Source organism: Lissotriton helveticus, chromosome 10 (assembly GCF_964261635.1).
Source record: "Lissotriton helveticus chromosome 10, aLisHel1.1, whole genome shotgun sequence".
Lineage (NCBI taxonomy): Eukaryota > Metazoa > Chordata > Amphibia > Caudata > Salamandridae > Lissotriton > Lissotriton helveticus.
In genome coordinates, this window is record NC_136071.1 from 206,276,386 (window position 1) to 206,298,118 (window position 21,733).

The 21,733-nt window shown below is 45.9% G+C and overlaps 1 protein-coding gene across 1 annotated transcript in view; it reads left to right on the forward strand.

The window, feature by feature from the left end:
- LMTK2 (lemur tyrosine kinase 2) overlaps positions 1 to 21,733 on the forward strand; it is a 250,906-nt gene that overhangs the window by 142,669 nt on the left and 86,504 nt on the right. Inside the window, exon 7 of the mRNA XM_078665164.1 lies at positions 20,470 to 20,603. Within this exon, the coding sequence (XP_078521290.1) occupies positions 20,470 to 20,603 (134 nt within the window). The remainder of the gene's footprint in view (positions 1 to 20,469; positions 20,604 to 21,733) is intronic.

Below are 21,733 nucleotides of genomic sequence, written 5' to 3' on the forward strand. Positions count from 1 at the left end.
CGGGTTGGAGAAGCCCAAGGAAAAGAAGACCTACCGCCCGTTCCAGAGACGGTTTGGGGCGCAGGGCAGAGGGCGTGGGCAGGCCTCAGAACAGCAGCACACAAAATCTGGAGGGGTACAGGGGGAGGGGGAATGGGCGAGGCAGCCCCCCACTCAAACAGTATTCAAACAATTAATGCCTCACTCATTTATACACATCCAAGTACAACGTAGTCTCTATTGTGAAAAGACAAACGTGCACTCAACAGAAGAGTAGTGCGGACGTGAGAATAGTGAAGGAAAAACACAAATAGTGACCAACGTATCAAAACACTGATACCTGTTAGAAGTGTCAAAAGTACACTCAACAGAACCCCAAACAAACCACAACACCAAGAGAAAAATAAATCATTTGTGTAGTGGTGCTTTGCTTGCTGTTACCGTTTTATTCTGATGCAGCAGAGCACTACTAATTAAAAATGGATATTTCATATACCATAAAAGTTCCTTTCCTCAAGCCGACATGTTTCATCGCTCCTTCTATGGCGATTTCATCAGGGCATATGAGGGGTTTATTATTCTCAGTCTTTTCAACCTGTACTGGACCTGGAGTGCGCTACGTCAGCACATACCAGCGTCACTCCGCAGGACACCGTGTCAGCTGTCCACGTGTCCGAAACCGTGACTCGAACTAATCACAGTCACTGTAGCCGCGTCCCTCCGGCGCTCCCGACGGTCTTTTCACAATAGAGAGAGTTGCCAATGATGAGAAGTGGGTATACCGGTAATCATCAACCGGGAACCCCCTCGGGTTGTTCTACCGTGAGGTGCTCTCTCTATTCTTCACACTTTTCTAGGTGAATGTTCTGTTCCTGTGTGATTGCATTTTTATTGAACACGTCCAGACCTTGGAATTTATGTTATATAACATATTTCTGGTAGCATTGAAATTGTGTATCTACCAGGTCTACGTTGTACTTGGATGTGTATAAATGAGTGAGGCATTAATTGTTTGAAAACTCAGAACAGCAGCAACAACAGCAGCAGCAGTTCCGAAGGCCCTTCCAGAAGGGCAGGGGCGGCCAGCAGTCCGCAGCAGCGAACAAAGGCCCTGCTGGGTCTCGACCCTGAGCGGTTACTTCCCCTACATCCGTTACCCGCTCCGGTGGGGGGAAGCGTTCAATTTTTTTCTGGCAGAGTGGAGTAAAATTACTCAGGGCAAGTGGGTGCTGAATATTGTTTGCAATGGATACAGTCTTCGGTTCACCAGCCCGTCTCCAGCAATTCCTCCGGTCAGCTCGCGGTTTCAGCTGCGCGAGCTCCAGGCGGAGGCCGACATCCTGTTAAGGAAAAGGGTGATAGAAGACGTACCTCTGTCTCAAAGAGGAAGAGGTCTGTACTCCCGGTTCTTTCTGGTTCATAAGAAGGACAAGAACGAGTTCAGGCCCATTCTGGATTTGCGACAAGCAAACAAGTGGATTCGCAGAGAGTAGTTTTGCATGCTGTAGTTGCATCAGATTTATCCTCCGCTGCAACAGGGAGACTGGCTCTGCGCTACAGACCTACAGGATGCGTACTTCCATGTGCCCATTGCACACAAATACAGGAAGTTCCTGCGATTCCAAGTCGGCGCCAATCATTATCAGTACACAGTATTGCCATTCGGGCTGAAGTCTGCGCCCAGAACATTCTCGAAGTGCATGGCAGTGGTAGCTGCACACCTGAGGAAGAACAAGGTGTTTGTCTACCCGTACCTGGACGATTGGTTGATCAGGGCCTCCTCCTTCTCGGAAGCTCAAGCGCACTTCCAGAAGACGTGCGTTCTCTTGAACAAACTGGGGTTGCACATCAACATGTCCAAGTCTGTCCCGACTCCGGTCCAGTGCATACAGTACTTGGGAGCCTCCATCAATACGCTGTCAGCAAGCGTGTCTCCTTCGGAGGAGAGACGATTATCACTCCTTCGGAAGGCTCAGGCTCTTATGACCGCTCCATCTACAACAGTGAGGACGGTGTCTTCTCTACTGGGGTCGATGGCCTCTTGTATCTTCCTCACGCCACACGCACGGCTGCACATGAGACCATTGCAGGAGTGCTTGGAAGATCAGTGGGATCAGAGGAAAGGATCTTGGGACGACAAGATACAACTGTCTCTGCATGCTCTCCAGTCTCTGAAGTGGTGGTGTTCAGCGGAGAATCTCCTCAGAGGGGTTCCCTTCCACAAGGACATTCCCGCAGAGACTATCGTGACGGATGCGTCTCTCCGCGGCTGGGGGGGCGAACTCCGGAGACTTACAGATACAAGGAACGTGGTCCCCGACGGAGTCCACGTATCACATCAATTTCCTGGAACTCAGAGCTGTTCACTTGGCACTGAAGGCCTTTCATCCGTCCTTCCAGACCAACTCTCTGCTTGTTCAGACGGACAATACGACCACGATGTATTACCTCAACAAGCAGGGGGGCTCGAGATCACGCACTCTGTCACAGGAGGCGCAGGCGATCTGGCACTGGCTTCTAGCCAGAGGACTGACGATAATGGCTACCCATCTACCAAGTGTGCAGAATGTTCAGGCGGACGCACTGAGCAGACTGATTCAGGAAAACCACGAATGGGTCATAAACGACGAAGTACTAGGAGAAGTCTTCGCAAGGTGGGGGACTCCAGACGTAAATCTGTTCGCCACTGCCGAAAACAGCAAATGCCGAGACTTCGCCTCCAGGTACTACCAGCAGGGGACGCCAGGGAATGCGCTATGGATCAACTGGTCAAACAGATTTCTGTACGCTTTTCCACCCATTCCTCTGATTCCGGCGGTGCTCATCAAGCTGTCCCAGTCCAGGGCGCGGATGGTCCTGATTGCCCCGGAATGGCCCAGCCAGTGGTAGTTCACGGACCTGCTTCACCGGTCTCTCCTGCCTCACATACGGCTGCCGTGCCGGCCGGACCTTCTCACGAAGTTCGGGGGGGCAGATGGTGCACCCCAACCTCTCGTCTTTGAGTTTGGCGGCATGGCTCCTGAGATAGTGCAATATGGCCATTTGAATCTACCAGAAGATTGTATGGACATACTGAAGGAAGCTAAGCGACCTTCCACTAGGACTTCCTATGCTTACAAGTGGAAGAGATTCTGCATCTGGTGCAAGTCCAAGAACTATGATCCGACGACGTGTAAGGAAGATGTCATCCTTCCGTATCTTCTACATTTGGCGCAGTCTGGCCATTAATGTCCATTCCATTAAGGTTCATCTCGCTGCGCTGACTGCCTACAGGAAATGCCCTTCACAGACTTCCTTTTTCCAGATCACTGTGATGAAGGATTTTTTGGAAGGCTTGAAGAAAGTGTTCCCTCCTGTCCGGCTTCCTTCGCCTTCATGGGAATTGAATGTGGTGCTGTCCAGATTGATGAAGGAGCCTTTTGAACCTATTCATAAGGCTTCGTTGCAGCACCTGTCCTGGAAGGCGGCGTTCCTCGTGGCCATTACATAGGCCCGCAGGGTGAGTGAAATTCAGGCGTTGTGTTGCCAAGAACCTTATACTGTATTTCATGCTGCTAAGGTCGTTATGCGTACTCACCCTAAATTTCTTCCAAAGGTTATCTCGGATTTCCATGTTAACCAGACCATAACGTTACCTACGTTTTTTCAGAATCCTTCATCTCCAGCGGAAAGGTCTCTGCATTCCCTGGATGTTCGGAGGGTGTTGAAATTTTATCTGGATAAAACTAAAGATATTCATAGGTCTGACCAATTGTTTATCAATTATGGATCAGTCAGGACCGGTCTTGCTACCTCAAAACAGTCCATCTCTAGGTGGATTGTGTCCTGTATACAATTGTGTTACCAGATGGCTAATAAGACCTTAGGGGGTAAACCTAAGGCTCATTCCACCAGGGGCAAAGCTGCCACGACTGCTTTGCTACGTAATGTTCCAATTGCAGAAATCTGCAAGGCGGCCACTTGGAAGTCGGTCCATACCTTTGCTAAGCATTACTGTCTGGATACTGATGCCAGGACAGATGCTCAGGTTGGGCAGGCTTCGCTGCGAAATCTGTTCGCAAAGTAGTGGTGTTATTCTATTCTCTCCACCACCGCTTTGGTGTGGGGATGGGCTTGCCATTCTATTCACTAGATTATGACTATACACAGAGATCCCTTACTACAGAAGGAGTAGTTTCTGTCCTGTAACTCCAGTTCTGTAGTAGGGGTATCTCTGTTATAGTCATAAGCGCCCGCACTCCTCCCCGGTGGAGAAAGATTTTCATGTAAAAATGCTACAGGTCTGGCGTGTTACGCCGTCAAAAAGAACTGAAAGTAAAAGGGACCTGCTGTGCATTTTGGGATACTGAGAGAGTTCTGGAAGGTTCTCTTAAAGGCACAGTATCCTGTTCTGAGCCACATAATGGCAGCCTATGGGGCTTGTCTGTCCATTCCTTCCTCTCTATCATTCCTGAGGGTTTTGCTGGTAAAAGCAAGTGTTTCTAGTTAAAGAAACCTGGACAGGCTGTGCTGTTTCTGGATTTTTGGTGGAATTTCTAGTTGAAGTACTGGACAGTGTAGCCTGTGGATATAGGCTGCATTATCTGTCTTTAAATTCTCTCTTAAGTGGCTGTGCAGTTCTGCATTTTTTGACAATTTAAGAGATTATTTTTGATCGCTCCGGGGTCCACGCACATGGGCGGGACTATTCACTAGATTATGACTATAACAGAGATACCCCTACTACAGAACTGGAGTTACAGGACAGAAACTACTCCTTATCCGCCATTGTAGGAAATACGTTTAGTTGTGGCTGAAGGGCAGGCAAGTAGACCCAGTCTTGCCAGCACACGCCAGGGACCCTGATCGGCCTAAAGCCCTCTCAGCCCAATAGTCTTTGCGCGCCTACTGTAAATTATCCCCCTTCGACTTTTCCATATGTAACACAGTGCAGTTTTTGTACTGTAAAAAAATCGCCAGGGAAAAAGTCTTTCACTGCCCTCTGTAGGCAACATCTAAAAGCAAGCGATAGATTACTTCTAATTCTCATTTGAATTTAAAACCCAACTCACTTGTGGCACATTTATCCCTTTCCTGTGAAAGTGAGCGCTCATTTACCTCTGTTAAGGTATCAATTAAAATATTCTGATCTCTGATGTAATCTGGAACACCGCTTGCCCAATTTCCTTCACATAGTTCTTGAAGTTTTCAAGTTTATTTTATTCATTTTTCGGAACTCTGAGATCCACATAAAAGAAATTCATACACATAATTACCACATATGAAATTTCTATGAAACAATAAAATTAATTAAAACATACACAAATTCAGATCGCTAGCCCAAGGTTCGCAACAAGATCAATATATATTTAAAACACATTTGCAAAAGTTAAATAATCGATAGGAAAATAGTTCTTTTGGAGGATCAATTCATAACTTAACTATAAAGCTTCCGAGGAGGATCGTACAGACAGTTTCAGAAATTGACCTCTAACATTTCCCGCAATACAATTTTGATTTATAAAAAAACATTCCCCTACTTTTTGCAAAAAGACAACAGTCCCGGTCCAGTTAAATCCGATAGTTTAAATCCTTCAGCTGAGGTGTCATTCAGTGAGTGTCCTCTGCTGTAAAGCCGAAGCGGGCAGACAGCTAAACAAGCCTTCTTGCAAGAATACCTGCTTGCAAACGTGTTACTCTGCAATATAAAGGGTAATATGCAAATGTGAAAAATGCTTGGGAGCCAGTACTGGCTTTAATTGTTCGATTCTCTCGAAACTGTATGATGCAGCAAGATTTATTCTTTTTGGGGTTAATGCAAAGAGTTATCAACTGAGCTCTGGAGTGCGGGCTTTTAATTTCAATTGTTTATATATAGCGCTTACTTCCCCTGACGAGATGTTGAACGGACAGTTATGTTAAACAAAATTGCATTACGTATAGTCTGGGTATTACTAAAATCTATATTTTGAAAGCACCATTTTATCTTAAACCTTTCTGCACATTTTGTAGCAGTCTATCTTATACTATGTATAATGCAAGTCTAAAATAATGACTTGCACATTCACAGTGCTTTCGGTCACAGGCTGTGACCTCGTAGTACTAAAAATACACAAGTCCCTATTCTCCACTGCACCAACCAAGATTTAATTCTGTGGCTCTCTGGTTACACTCAGAACTCTGTAGTGCACTGACTAATCGAAGTTTCATACTGTACATTCGAGCATTTCCCAATGAATAACAACTTTTACAATTTTATTTTCATTTAAGTTGCGCAAAAACGTACAGAATATTGTTTTTTTAGCCACTCCTTTGGCGCCGCCACCATGGTCACTGACCCTGACCCCATTGCATGCGGCATCACAATTCCCATACTTCTTTTAATGCACTTCAACCGCTGCTGCAACGTGAGAGGAGTGTGTAAGCACCAATCGACGTGCAAAACTAATACAAAGCTGCAGTTTGTCTGAAAACATAGCCTAACATTTCACTTGTCTTTGAAGCGCAGCAAATGTGACAAGATCAATACAGAATTTAAAGACCTCTTTATTTATTACTTGGAATATCACGACCCAGCAATAATCGGCTCGGGACCCCCAGTTTGGAAAACACTGACCTGTGGATTGTCAATGGCCATTAACTGAGGACTGGTCTGGTGCATTGACGTTCGACCTGCGGCTCTCCTTTTTCCTTCGGAATAATTCTTCTGGAAAAAAGTAACTGCGTGTGGACATTTGTTAGACACAACACTTGCATGCTTTCGTTTGCTTTTTTTCAGCAGGGTTTTGAACATCGTTATTCTGTCTGGTAACAGTGGTAGAATTGTAGGTGTTCTGCTGTCAACATCCACATGTATATCCATCTGGACTGTCTGCTCTCCATCATTAGGTGCTACAGTCATACACTTTAAATACCTTACCCCAGCCCCAGGGGTGAAGATCCCAGAGAATCGAAACCATCTCTTCCAACATTATCTGCATTTACTAAAAAAAATCATCAAAGTTACGTTTCTTCTCTCAGAATTGAAACTGTTTTAGAACATTGGAATGTGGAGCACTCCATTGAATACGATAGAGTGCTCCGTGCTTCTACGGGCCGGTAAAAGCCCGCAGAGTAAAATTCCAATGTTGCTTTTGTTCACCGCTGTTGCTGTGACCAAAGGCCTTTCGGGCTCCGAAACTTTTGTTTTATTAGTTAGAACAGTCTGCCCTCTAGTGGCAGAATGTTCTAATAGCCTTATAGCCCTTCGTATCTGGGCTATATCGGCCATTAAAGTCCCCCTGCCCTGTTGACGCTGGAGCGGGCCTTTAATGGACGGTATAGCCCGCTACGGCAGGCTATACGGCTATATTATTAACACCTTCAGCGCGGCGCGAATTTTCGCGCTGTGCTGAAGGTTCGAAAAACGGGCGTGGTCGTGACGGAACGGTTCCGTCATCAGCACAGCCCAACCAACGCTGATGACGGAACCGTTCCGTCATGAGCGTCGAAGGGGTTAAAAAAAGAAATTCCTCCCCTGAAAATCTTTGAAGGGAACTTTTAAAAAATGCAAAACCCAAAAAACACTGAAATTCACCTCTTATGGTGAACAGTGCAGCCCCTCGATACCATGCACTGCTCGCGACCATGCCCACAGCAGACAATATCATGGATAGTATCAGAGTGACATCACATAACTATCTCAAAGGCTCTTACCTCGACCTTATCATCTCCAAAGATGACTCTATCCAACTCGAATCGATCCAACCCTGCGACTGGTCAGATCATCATATTGTCACATTCTACATCAATGAAAAAGTCAAATTTAACCCGGCTCAATCCTCCAAGCCCAAAATTTGGAAAAGAGACCTGAAAAAACTCAAACCAAACTCTTTACCCCCAACAGCTGCAATCTCCTACTTCCACCTACCGGCATTTCGGACGTTCAATCCTTGACTGACCACTATCTCAACGCAATGACCTCAATAATTAATGAGGCTGCACCCTTGCAACTAAAAAGAGTATCTACCAAAATCTCCAAGCCATGGTACGACGGGAGTCTCAACGAGGACAGACGAGCCATGCGAATGGCAGAGCGCACCTGGAGATCAGCTCCCTCTGCACTGCATCTAAAAACACTGAAGAAAAAGAGAAACGCCTACTTCAGGAAAATTAAACGCTCAAAAAACTGATTTCTTCAGCCACCAGCTCGACCATGCAAGGAACAGGCCGAGAAAACTGTTTGAACTAATCAGAACTCAATGCAAGGAACAACCCCAGCCACACAGTAATATGCGCGAGGCTCCCTCCTGTGAAGATTTCTCCGCTTTCTTTATCCAAAAAACTGACAACATAAAGAGCGATCTCATCATTGACGCAAGCCTCTACTCCAAGCCTCATTGTATAGCACCCACTGAACGAAAAAACAATGCCACATGGTCATCCTTTGTCACCTACTCTGAAGAAGAGATAGGGAAACTGCTCAGCACCGTTAAACCATCCAATCACCTCACGGACCCCCTCCCTGCTAACGCTGTAAAGGACTTTATCCCTTTGCTCCTCCCACTCTGGACTAAAATTATCAACAGCTCACTTCAACAAGGAACCATCCCGGACTCCCTCAAAGTAGGACAAGTCACGCCTTTACTAAAGAAACCTACAGCCGACCCCTCTGATTTAAACAACTACCGTCCCATTACCAATATCCCCACTCTCGCCAAATTGTTGGAAAAATGCGCACAACTACAACTGACTAAACACATTGACCAGTTTGGCCTCCTCAATCCTCATCAATCAGGCTTCCGAGCAGGGCACAGCACTGAAACTGCTATGACTCACATAATTGACGACGCCCTTTAAATGCTAGATCAAAACGATACCTGTCTCCTCATCCTTCTTGATCTCTCTTCAGCATTCGACACCGTTAAGCATGAGAATTTACTCGAACTATTAAACACAAGAATGGGTCTATCTGGGACAGTCCTCAAATGGTTCACTTCCTTTCTACACAACAGGTCGCAGAAATTCAAGAGCAACAACCTGAAGTCCTCGCCTATACCTGTTTCGTTAGGCGTCCCACAAGGTTCCTCCCTATCCCCAACTTTGTTCAACCTAGTTATGGAACCTCTCACCACCTTGTTACAAGCGTCCAATATACACTTTCACATGTACGCTGATGATACCCAACTATATCTCAAATTACAATCCCCCAAAGACATATTGCTCCTGAACTCAACGATCAGAAGCACCCAATCCTGGCTTGCCGATAATCATCTCAAACTCAATGCTCTGAAAACAGAGTTCCTTCTTATCTCACCTCCCGCCAAGATCTCTACCACACAACTCTGGCTTAAACACCTAACTGCACTCAATGTCCAACCCACCATCGTAGACTCAGCAAAATCCTTAGGCATTACACTTGACACCAATCTCAACATGCAGCAACATATCAGCAAGGCAACTAAGGGAGCGAACTACCAAATCAATACCCTGAGGAAACTTAAACCCTTTCTCCCTGCCAATGACTTCCAAACTGCAGTACAAGCACTAGTCATCCCTCGAATAGAATATGGCAGCATCGCCCTCTGCGGACTCCCCCTAACTACTACTGCACCCCTAAGAGCTTCTCTAAACGCTGCAGCGAGACTCATCACTGGTTCAAAAAAACACTCACATATCTCCCCTGACTTTAAACACCTGAACTGGCTGCCTTTCGAAGCCAGAATACATCTGAAAATCGCCTGCATGACGCACAAAGCTGTCCACATGAGCTCACCAAGCTATCTCACTCAGAAGCTGACAATCTCTGGCGGCTCTAGAAACACCAGAGGCACAAACCATCTTCTGCTGAAGCCTCGAAGATTCCGGAAGGAAAAAACGTATAAACGCTCCTTCTCAGGAATGGCACCCAGGATCTGGAACTCACTCCCCCCTGAAACGAGGCTTATCTCCTCCACTACACTGTTTAAGAAAGAAGTAAAAGCTATCCTAATGACTAAATACACTTGAAGTGCCATTCTGAACTCTTTTAAGACTCCGCACTGATCTGTACTACTTGTTCGACCCCGTGGCTTATTTGTTTTATATGTATTAATGACTTATGTGATTTTCTGGCTACCACGTGTTTGTACTATTGGCATTTTTACGTACCTGTTTGACTATGTTCCCCCATGCTCCCCCTTTCTATGTAAAGCGCTCTGATATCTGCAAAGATCTTGTTCGCGCTATACAAAACTTTCAAAATAAAATAAAAATAAATAAATAAAAATTTATTATCATTAAATATGTAATTGATGGATCTCTATTACCCTATACCTTGTTAATCCACCAGGCTCCGAGAGGAGAAACTAGCCTTTCTCATGCCTTGGGTTGTATGTGAACGGTTATTTGGTCCATATCACAGCACTTTGTGGGTGCAAGGCGCGCCCACAGCCAGGCCCTATACCCACACCCAGGCCCTATACCCACACCCAAATTCATACCAGTTAATTTCACTGCTCCTGGCCATTAGATGTGGTCAGTAGGCTCTAGAGTCAGGGGCTGGTCTTTGGCCAGTCCTTGTACTCCACACATGTACCCTTACATTTCACAGCTCCTGGCCATTGGATGTGGTCAGTGGGCTCTGGAGTCAGGGCCTGGTCTTTGGCCAGGCCTTGTACTCTACACTTGTACTGCTCCTGGCCGTAGGACGTGGTCGATGGGCTCTGGGCCTTGTCTTTGACCAGCCCTGTACTTCACGCCTGTTCTCTTACATTTCACAGCTCCTGGGCGTTGGACGTGATCGTTGTGCTCTGGATACAGAGCCAGGTCTTTGGCCAGGCCCTGTACTCTACACCTGTACCCCCCTAAATTTCACTGCTCCTGGCCGTGGGATGTGGTCAGTGGGCTCTGGAGTCAGGGCCTGGTCTTCGGCCAGGCCCTGTACTCCACACCTGTACCCCCCTAAATTTCAATGCTCCTGGCCGTTGGACATGGTCAGTGGGCTCTGGAGTCGGGGCCTGACCCTACATTTCACTGCTTCTGGCCATTGGATGTGGTCAGTAGGCTCTGGAAGTCGGGGCCTGATCTTCGGCCAGGCTCTGAGATGAGAAACTAGCCTTTCTCATTGCTTGGGTTGTATGCGAATGGTTATTGGGTCCAGATCAAGGCACTTTGTGGGCGCAGGCTGGGCCCACAGTCTGGTACTGTAACCCGCACCCACACTCCTACCCCTACATTTCACTGTTCCTGGTCGTTAGATGTGGTCGGTGGGCTCTAGAGTCAAGGCCTGGTCTTTGGCCAGGTCCTGTACTCCACACCTGTACCCCCCTTCATTTCACTGCTCCTGGCCGTAGGACGTGGTCGATGGGCTCTGGGCCTGGTCTTTGACCGGCCCTGTACTTCACGCCTGTTCTTACATTTCACTGCTCCTGGGCGTTGGACGTGGTCCGTGGGCTCTGGAGTCAGGGCCTGGTCTTTGGCCAGGTCCTGTACTCCACACCTGTACCCCCCTACATTTCACTGCTCCTGGCCGTAGGACGTGGTCGATGGGCTCTGGGCCTGGTCTTTGACCGGCCCTGTACTTCACGCCTGTTCTCTTACATTTCACTGCTCCTGGGCATTGGACGTGGTCCGTGGGCCCTGGAGTCAGGACCTGACCCTACATTTTACATCGCCTGGCTGTTGGATGTCGTCGGTGAGTTCTGGAGTCAGGGACTCGTCTTTGCCGGGCCCTTTACTCCACGCCTGTACTCCTACATTTATCAGCTCCTGGCTATTGGATGTGGTCTGTGGGCTCTGGAGTCAGGGCCTTGTCTTTGCCCGGCCCTCTATTCCACGCCTGTACTCATACATTTCACTGCTCCTGGCCGTTGGACGTGGTCCTTGGGCTCTGGAGTCAGGGCCTTGTCTTTGCCCGGCCCTCTACTCCACGCCTGTACTCCTACGTTTCACTTCTCCTGGGCATTGGACATGGTCGGTGTGCTCTGGAGTCGGGGCCTGGTCTTCGGCCAGGCCCTGTACTCCACACTCCTATGCCAAACGTTCCCCTGGAGGCCTTCTGCGGTGCCCAGTTATCTCTGGGTGTCGACCATACACTGAAGCTCGGCACCTTTTTCACTCAAGCGCCTGGTTGGTGGCTGGGCCTAGTACCTTCTGGGTGCTGTGCCAGGCTTTTCCCCAGGCACTGCACACACAGAGCCCCAGATCCCAAAACTGCTTCAATTACTTAATTAATAATCTCCTTTGTGATGTCATCTGTGACGTAATGCTTGAAGAAAACTGCTTTGGGGTGAGTTATTTTACGCTGCACACACCCCGCAAGTACCGAATTTCAGCGTTTTTTGATTTTGCGTTATAACCATAACGCCCTTTCAACTGAAGCTTTTAAGGGGGGTAGGTCTGTGTTGCATATATAATATAGTTGTTATACAATTTAACAGCAGAACTTGTATTAGTTACTAATACCTAATTTAGTGATACTGCTTTTGCTGACCTCGTACAGATGAGGAGCTGGGCCGACCTGAACCTGTTACCTACAGGGCACTCACAGTTAGATGACTGAGAATTTTGGCTGCTGGGTACACGGTGTCATTTGTCGATTAATCCCATGGTTAAGATCGTGTACAACTTAGTTTGAAATATCCAGCCTGAATTTGCCAGATCACGGTTTTTTGCCCTCGGTGAAATGCTGGGACCGTCTTTGACTTCTGTCTGCCACACTCCTGACCGCCAGCCAATCGGTGTTCCCTGGACGTGACTGTTTCGTTGAAGCAACATTTGCCATCACTCACTAATGGCCTTGTGCTGCCATCTGGCGTCGAGCCGCTGTAGTAATATACTTTAATGTTTTACGCAAGAGGCCAACGTCAGCGAAGAGCTTTTGTTTGTTTCATTGTCGTTAGCACATGTGATACGTTTTAATTTCGTACTTGAAGGGAATGAAGTCTATAAAGTTCTTTTTTTTTTTAGTTTGTTTTATGTGGTTCAGAGATAATGGGTGTACAGGCTGGAATTTAAGCTGCTTGATCATTAGCATTTCTATAGAACCGCACATACAATCCAAGTATCAGAAATGGCATATGAACGTTTTTGATTTACTTCTGTTGATTTGATTACGAAATAGACTATGCTCATGAGTTTGTGCACGGCTCTAATTTTTTTTTGTAAACAGATTTTTCAAATAATTGGCAGTAAAGCAATCAGTAGCATTACAGAGATAAGTCTGAATTTACAGGTTGGTTCTAACATATAGCCGCCTATATCCATACCCCTTAATCCCAGGCCGATTACCCCCAGGATTTATTGGTCTTGCTCTAGCGCAGGAAGTTGTGATTCATCTAATGCAGTTCGGGGCCCTCAGGCTTGTCGGATCCTGTACCCCTTGAATAGACGCGCAGCGCCTCAACAGTCTGTTCCGTTATTAACCCGTAACAATCCGCAAAGAGACAATTAAGCCAAATAAATAGTTTAAGCTTCAATGTTGTCTCCGTTTTTCCCTTGGACATCGTGAGAAGATAATGTTGCATGCTTACGGGCGAGTGCACTTAATGTGATTGTGACAGACACATCAGCTGAGACCATAACTAGGCACATGAGCGCTCTCTAGCAGCGCCCGCAGATGCCATGGGTCTGCACAATTTACCAGTCATTGCTTACAAGCTCCATGTTCACGAAGAGGCTATCACTCTGCAGCACTTAAGACCTAGCGTAAGTGTGTGCACCTCTGCTGTGATAGTATCTGCATCAGGACCTGCCCTGTACTCCGACCAGGAACCCTGGACATTCTGCAGTGTAGGCAATGGTTCACAGTCGCAGTATATCACAGAAACGTACATGACGCTCATGCAGGGCTTTAAGTGGGCCGGGTCTCACCGGTGCTCTGAGCACCAGCAGTTTTTTTAGAGGGGGGCCTCGAAGCGGGTCTCTATCGGGCTCTGTTTGGTGCCCTGGCATAGGGGGTCCGTGTTTTTTCCGGACTGCAATGACAGCAGGCACACCGATGTGCGCTGCTCACTTCTCACTAGCGGAGAAGTTACGGCATGACGTCATGCCAGGTGAGCGTCGTAGGGGAAAGGAAATCCTTTAAAGAGTGATTTTTTTTCTCTTTATTTCCCTTCTCTTTTTGGAACGCAGGAGCAGCAACATTGTCATGGTGTCCCCAGGGCTTTAAGTCGAAGTTTTTTCAATATTATATAATAACCATAGTTGCTGCCTATTTATCTTATGCAACTAACAATCATTGACTAAGCCAATAGTCCTGATTTGTAGTTATGATGTTATTTGTTTTAATACATAAGAACATGTAACTCCAATTGATTCAATGGGCTAAGTGTAATTTTGATTAAAGATTAGGTGGTTGATTGGTAATGTATGTTCTAAGTGCTAATCAAAAGTGGTGTACAATAAAATGCCAGCAAATAAGAAAACTGATTTGTCTACCCCTTCAACCATTGGTCCCTTCACCTTTTCATCTTTGGCCGTTATTCAGTGGGGCCCTGAGATGAACTCTTAGAACCAAAGTCGAGAAAGGTGAAGAGACTAACAGTTGAAGGAGTCGACCGCTACATTTTCTTATTTGCTGATGTTTTATTGTGCGCTGCTAATCCAAATAAATCCTGGTGAGATCTGCCATCTTTGAAAAGCTATATTGCGATTTCAGACTACATACTAAATACACATAAAGAGATTGCATGTTAAGACATAAAGGGAGCTGGGAAATTGACAGAGAAGGGGAATGCTTTGAGGCCCAAACTAAGGCACCACCATAGGTAATGAAAGCAGGAACCAAGGTATCACATGTAGCGCAGTACCCTTCGCTCATATCCATTGAAAACTATATGCTCCTTCTGGTAACCCTACTAAACCATAACATGGTGCTCATACAAGGGAGAAGAGGAGCAAAATATAAGAACCAACTCTGTAGCATATTGAGCGTGTGTAATTTGCTAATACCCGTCTCAGTCTCTGCCTGGGGTCATTAAGAACAGTTCCATCAGCAAATTCATTTGTATTTGTAAATATCTTAGGACATGGGGACTCCTTCCCAAGCAATGACCTAGATGGAAGGATAGGTTTTCCCAACCTCCAGAAATCCTTTGAACAAGATGTCTATCAGGTGACACCAGGTTTCTGCTGAAGCATACATGACAGATTCCAGTGCCTGATGTTGCTGGTTCCAGCCCGAGGATGTGGCCGGAAAATGTCAAACTCAATCTAATCAAAAACAATTAAAGTAAGCGGAGCAGCAGAAGATCACATTCAGACTGGTGGGCTCTAGGATGTGGGATGTTGATCTTATTGCTGTACGTAATGGAACATAATTCATAAGTACGTGGAAGAGTTGAAGCCCATCGTATTCTACAACTGTTCCTAAAGAGAAATGCAAGAGTGGTATGTGCAGAAAGGAAACACATTTGATGGGGTGAGTGAGCTTTTGCGATTCAGTGATATTTTGACTATAGTTTTTTAGGTTTCGCCCTGCGAATCGATCGCGAAGCTATCGTAGCAGCGAAACCTATTGTGATCGTTTCTGCTTTCAAGGAGTCAAGGGAGACAGGAGACAAGTGATGTGCACGCGCAACCTTCCGAACTGGGATCAGGTCGCGCGCGCTTCCTGTCTCCCATGGCTCCTTGGAAGCAGGCACACACACGCACTCACACACACACACATACAGACCCCCCCACCGCCGCGCATACACACAGTCACACACACACACACACACACACACACACACACATAGAGATCCCCCCGCCCCGCCGCCACGCATACACACCCGCACGCGCACACACATAGAGAAACCCCCCCCGCCGCGCATACGCACACACACACATAGAGAAACCCCCCCGCACCCCCCCCCCCCCCCCCAGCCCGCATGCACACACACATACATACAGAACCCCCCGGCCCTCCGGCGCTCACACACACATCCCCTACCTCAGCTCGGCGTGTCTTCCGGCGTGTCTTCTCATCATGCGCAGGGACAGCCAACGTGCACGAGCACGGCGACGGCGTCTCCTGCGCTACACCCGTTGTTTCGGTTTCCCGTGAAATGAAATGAAATACTTGAAGCGTGATGCGTGAAGATGCCTCGCGCTGACTTTAAAAAATGCCTACATAACGGTAAGGGCGCGAGCAAGTATGACTTTTGAAATGACAAAAGGGTATAATTAATAAAATGCTCACGTTACGACTTGAAAGACTGGTGCTGAATACCTGCGCCTGATACACCACTGCTGAAATAAATGTTAAACCCTCCTCTTCACGAAACAGAGCAGGTCACAGTTGAGGAGGAGGCAGAAAGCACACACTTGTATTTTGCGTTTTCATTTTAATCTGCACGGTAGCAGTGATCACCGGATGTGCTTATGTTATTGAGTGAGTGCTACAACTAATTTCTATCGGTGCTGGATCGTCGCCGCTCCATTCCCGGGCAGCTGCTGGGCGCGCCATGCTGTACTCTTTGCTGACTTTGTATACACTGCTTCCCTCTCCTCTTCCGGGCAGCCGCTGCCTAAGAGTCCCGCCAGCTGTTGGGCACGCCGTGCAGGCAGACTCGAACCGTTGTACTCTGTGTTTGTAGATTGGTGCATTGACTACATGAGTTACTCACACTTGGGCTTGTGACATGTGAGAGGTCTTTATGTCACCTAGCAAACCCGCCCATATCCATGGAAGCTTCTTCTGCCCAGTGTTGTTTAAGAGCAAGTTTGGTTCGACCGTGTTTTGCCAAGACCCACGGTGAATCTGCCGGTGCTAGAGTTGTAGCAGACATCTTCCTTAAGATTTCCAGCTCTGGTCTCTTTACAAACGACACAAGTGATGGGCGGGGGAGGGGTTTGCACAATGTCCCTGTAGGGTCTGAGATAACCTCCTTCAATGAATTGGTTCGTGTTTCTGTTTGCTTTGTGTCCTCGTAACATGGGCTGCGGTTTTGTAAACAGACATCCATTCCTTTCATCTTGCAGAGCCCACTGACTTCTAATGTTTGCGATTTATTTATTTATTTACTTATTTATTTAAAGTTTTATAGAGCGCGAACGTGACCCGTGAGGGTATCAGAGCTCTTTACAGGTTGATGGAGTAATACAGAGAGAATAGCAATAAGTCAGGGGGGTAAATAGCGATGAGGGTCCTATGGTAGGCAGGGAGTCAAAGGGGTATGTACAAGGAAGGAGGGGGTGAAAAGGTACATGGAGCATTTTACAGAATAAATAATTATACGTTAGGGAGGAAAGTGCAGGGGTGCTTTACGTTAACACAGTGATCAAGGATCATACATACATCATCATACAATAGAACAGGGTATCACAAAGGTGAGAAGTCTCTCGGTGCAAGTGGCACGGGTTAGTCAAGGAATTTAGCCATGAGGAAGGATTTAGCCTCCTAAGCGATGTTTAGGGTGAGGCGTTTTCACAGTAAATGAATTAACATGAACACATTTATTTACTTTAAAAGCATTTAACTAGGCAGGGCACTGTTGTGGTAGCATGGCGACACTGACCTTTTAATCCATGGGTATTTCCCCAGTCGGCAGGAGCCCTTGGAGATTGGTTTTGAAATTAAAACTTCCAATCCTTCGCTTTCCTTTTAAAAATCATTTTTTTCAGGTGTGTCGGCACCTTATTTCATGAAAAGCAAATCAAACTGGCTCTCCAGAGAAGTGGAACTTTTGAAAGAAAATGTGAAGTCTTCCTTAACTAAAATGTTGCAAGATATCCGTTTTAATGTCTGTTCAGTTTCCATAGATTAAACAAGTGTTTGCAATGCATTAGGTCTCACATTTATGCAAGTTTAAGCCATTGACATTGTAAATGACAATGCCTTTTATTTATGTTTTCAAAACAAATACGTACAATGCCAATGGCTCAAATTCTCACAAATGCGAAACCTATTGCATTGTAAATGCTTGTTTTGTGTGGTGTTCAGCCCATGTCTCTACCCATTTCAATTTTGGGGAACCAGATGCTCTCATCTAGATAGCAGGCCTTCTCCGGCCCTTTTTTAATCATACACTTTTGCAAAGGAAAAAACAGGCACTGCCCCCCTCAGAACCTGCAGTCTTCTGGCCTAATGTGATCTGTTAGTTGGCATGCATTCTTTTCTCACCCGGGTCCTGATCATCAAAGAATATTGTGAGGCTATCGGGCACAAAGAAATACATCAGCTTGATGATGTTGAGAGCTTATTCTCAAGTTCTGACTCATCCATGGAGTTACTTGTCTGTTATCAACAATAGTTGCATTAGATTTGATTCTTCACAATTGGATCAGATCTACGGTTCTCATTCAAGGACTCTAGATCATCCTAAAAGCTTTTAATATTTTAGAGACTGAATTCAAACCTCCAGAGCAGACTGCTCTCCCTCACATGTAAATCCCCAAGCAATCCAAGAAGATTGAAGGGAGATCCTAAGACAGGTCCCTGTTATTACAGGTTACAAAGTAATGCCCAAATATCTTCCAAAGTTAAGAGGTGATAAAAATAAAAATAAATATTTGATTACTACCACAGTAGGTAGGCAAAATATCTTTACACACTGTTGAATTCTTATACAAAACGGCATTTGGTGACAACTCAGGACTCTAGTTAGAACCTTTTCATTACCTTTCCTCAGATCTCAGTTCAGCAAACAAAGGATCTACTGCTGGGGTTAAAATCAGGAGCTTCCTCGGACCCATGTACGCAGCACTCCACACTTAAATTGGCTCCAGAACCAACGACCAAATTCCTGTACAAAGTGTTTAAGGACATGCTCCAATCTGGTAGTTAGCCGGCCATTTGAAAGGAAGCCATTGTTATATCTTCATCCAATTTCCCTTCTCCCCTCCGCAGCTAAGGTCCTGAAGAAATTCATCAATAAAAAACTGATGAAATATGTGGAGTCCCAGGAGATCTTGGATCTTTTTCAGACCTGTTCTGCGCCTGTCACAGCCTTGAGTCTGGCCTTATTGTGGCTACTGTATCCGTGCGCAGGCTGATCAAGGAGGGCGGCGGTTTTGATAATGCTCGACCTATCTGCGACATTTGACACCGTCTCCCCGGTGCCAATGATTCATCTTTGCCGCAGGTGGGAATCTCTGGGAAAGCCTTACAGCTTTTCCATTTGTTTATGTCAAACAGGGCCCATGTTGTCAGCTGTGGAGGCTTTAGAGCCAAGGCCTTTAGTCATCCCTGTGGCGTGCCCGTGCGCTCATCTTTGAGTCCCACCCTTTTCAATCTTTATGGGACTCCCTTGGCTGATCTTTAGCCTTTCATGTGCTATCCTATGCTGACGATACGCAAATTATCGTCTCCATCTCGAATAACCTGCAATGGGTATCTAAGAGGTTCAGTCAGTGCAGATCTAGCATTATTTGCTGGATGAAGGACAACTTACTGAAGATCAATGCAGATAAGAATGAAGTGCTGGTGTTTGGCTTGCAGAACTCCATCTGGTCAAACTCTTGGTGGCCAGCAGTCTGTGGTCCCCTCCCTGTCCCTGTTAGGACAGCAAAAAATCCGGGGGTCATCTTTGATGACGGTCTGAGTTTTGATGCACAGGTCAGCCACACGGTCAGCACATATTTTTACAATCTGGGGATTTTGAAAAAGGTTATGCCTTTTATTCCGTCCGATATGCCCCAGTCGATCATTATTGCTATGGTCACCCCACGGTTGGACTATTGCAACGCTCTGTACCTGAACATTAATGGCGTCTCCCTTAATAAGCTCCAGGTGATACTGAATGCGGCAACCCGTCTTATTCTGAAGATTCACAAGCATCTGTCAGCCAGGGATGGGATACGTTCCCTTCACTGGCTTCCCATTAGGAAACATACCTGCGATAAGGCTCTGAGCATGGTATTCAAGGCCATGCATAGTAAGGGTACGCTACATCTGAAGCCTCTTTTTCAATGGTATACCCGGGCGGCTTTTGAGAGCTTCCTCACAGAAAAAACTTGTGACCCCCAGATTTTGTAGGACCAGATGGGGTGGCCACTCCTTTTCAGTAGCAGCCGCCAAGTTATGGAATTCTCTCCCCTCCTTCCTCTCCAACGCAGACACCTACTTGTTTTTTTGAAAAAACACCTGAAAACCTGTTTTTTTTTTTCATCCTTGGTTGCTGCTTGTGCGCTCCCATCCTGTCTCTTCTTTGTCCACTATACCCTCTGGCATAAGTGCGCTTTATAAGTGATATCCTATCCTATCCTTCTAGAAGGTAAGAGTGTTTTGCATCAAGGTTTGATAAACCTTTAAAATCAGTAAAATGTATACATGCATCGTGAGTGTTTGGACTAAATTATGGTTCGCCTGTCCGACTGGTATAATGTGTGTGATGTAGGGCTTGGCAATGCCTACTTTTCGGTTGTTTATTAGTGTTTCAGTTACCTCCCCTGGAGAACAAGGAATTGGATTTTAGCTGTAAGAGGAGTACTTATTGGGAGAAAAGTTGTAATATAATGACACCAATAAGGGAATTCAGCTAATTCATGTTTGTTGATGTTTTTATTTTAGGGATCTCTGAGGTTCATTTAACAGAAAGAGAAGTTGAGTATTTCCATTTTGTTTTGCAGGGTGATATCAAGGCGTACCTTTGTAACGAGGAGGAAAAACTCAGTAGTGATACCGAAGTAATTCTTCTGCAAAGAATGGCATGCGAGATTGCTGCAGGACTGGCGGTGATGCATAAATATAATTTTGTGCATAGGTGCGTCTTATAAAATACTGTATTTAATATATTTAGCTTCCCTCAGCAAAAGTCATTTTTTCAAATTTTTCTTACGCTGACATGAAATTGTATTTTCTGATCGAAATGTGATACAATACTGCTTGAATCCTCATCTTAAAATGTATCATTTGTTCACTAGTTCATCATATAACAAGCCTTGGCAAAGCCAATAGATCTCGCCTATGTGAGATATATTGGCTTTGTCAACGTCTGTTAGCCATGTTGTACAGCAGCGTGGTTCTGTGCAGAGTGACAAAGTAAAAAAAATAAATTAAAAAAAGCGCCATGGTGCTCCCAGTGCTGGTTGTGACAGTGCTTTTTTTCTGATGGGAGTGGTGGGATATGCAACACAATGTTGAAACCAGTATCATTTGAAGGTTCCGGGCTGTTGAGTGTGACACCAGTGGAACTACTGTCTCTTTAACAAATGTGAGGCATAGATGGGTGTCCAACACAAGTCCAGATGGGCTGGATCCACACCATGTTTTTAGACACTGACTAATTACATAAGTTGTCTTTCAAATCAATGCAAGAAAATTTTTATGTGGATGACAAGAAAATCTGGCATGAATTCGGGTGTCCTGGACCTACATTGGACATTCTATCAGTCACTTGTTGTCATTTTACTTGTTCCGCAGGAAAGAGACTGGCACAAGAATGCTTGTCAAATTGTGAATTGGTCTGCGGAGTGCAAGCACCATGTGATTTATGTTTTAGTTAAATGAAAGCTCAACAAGTCATTAAACCATGTTACGACGTGAAGTACATCTTATTATACTTTCTTCATATCTGAATTAGGAGAATAATCAGGACAGTTAGTACATCAACTTGGCTGACTGTTATTTTGAAAAATGCATTTCCTATTATCTCTGAACTAAAAAGAGACAAGGGGGATATGAAATGGAGGCACTTGAGCTGAGCTGCGTGTGTCTGAGAATAGCGCCCACAAACTGCAGGAGAGGCTAGGAGTGCTGCCAGCAATGGACAGAAAGACTGTGGCCTCGCGCATCAGAGTGGGCTATCGTCAGACAAACTATTAGGCAGTCTTCAAAACCTGTCAAAATGTGTAATGCTCTTACTCTCGAAGCACTGCCCGCTTGGGCAAAGAA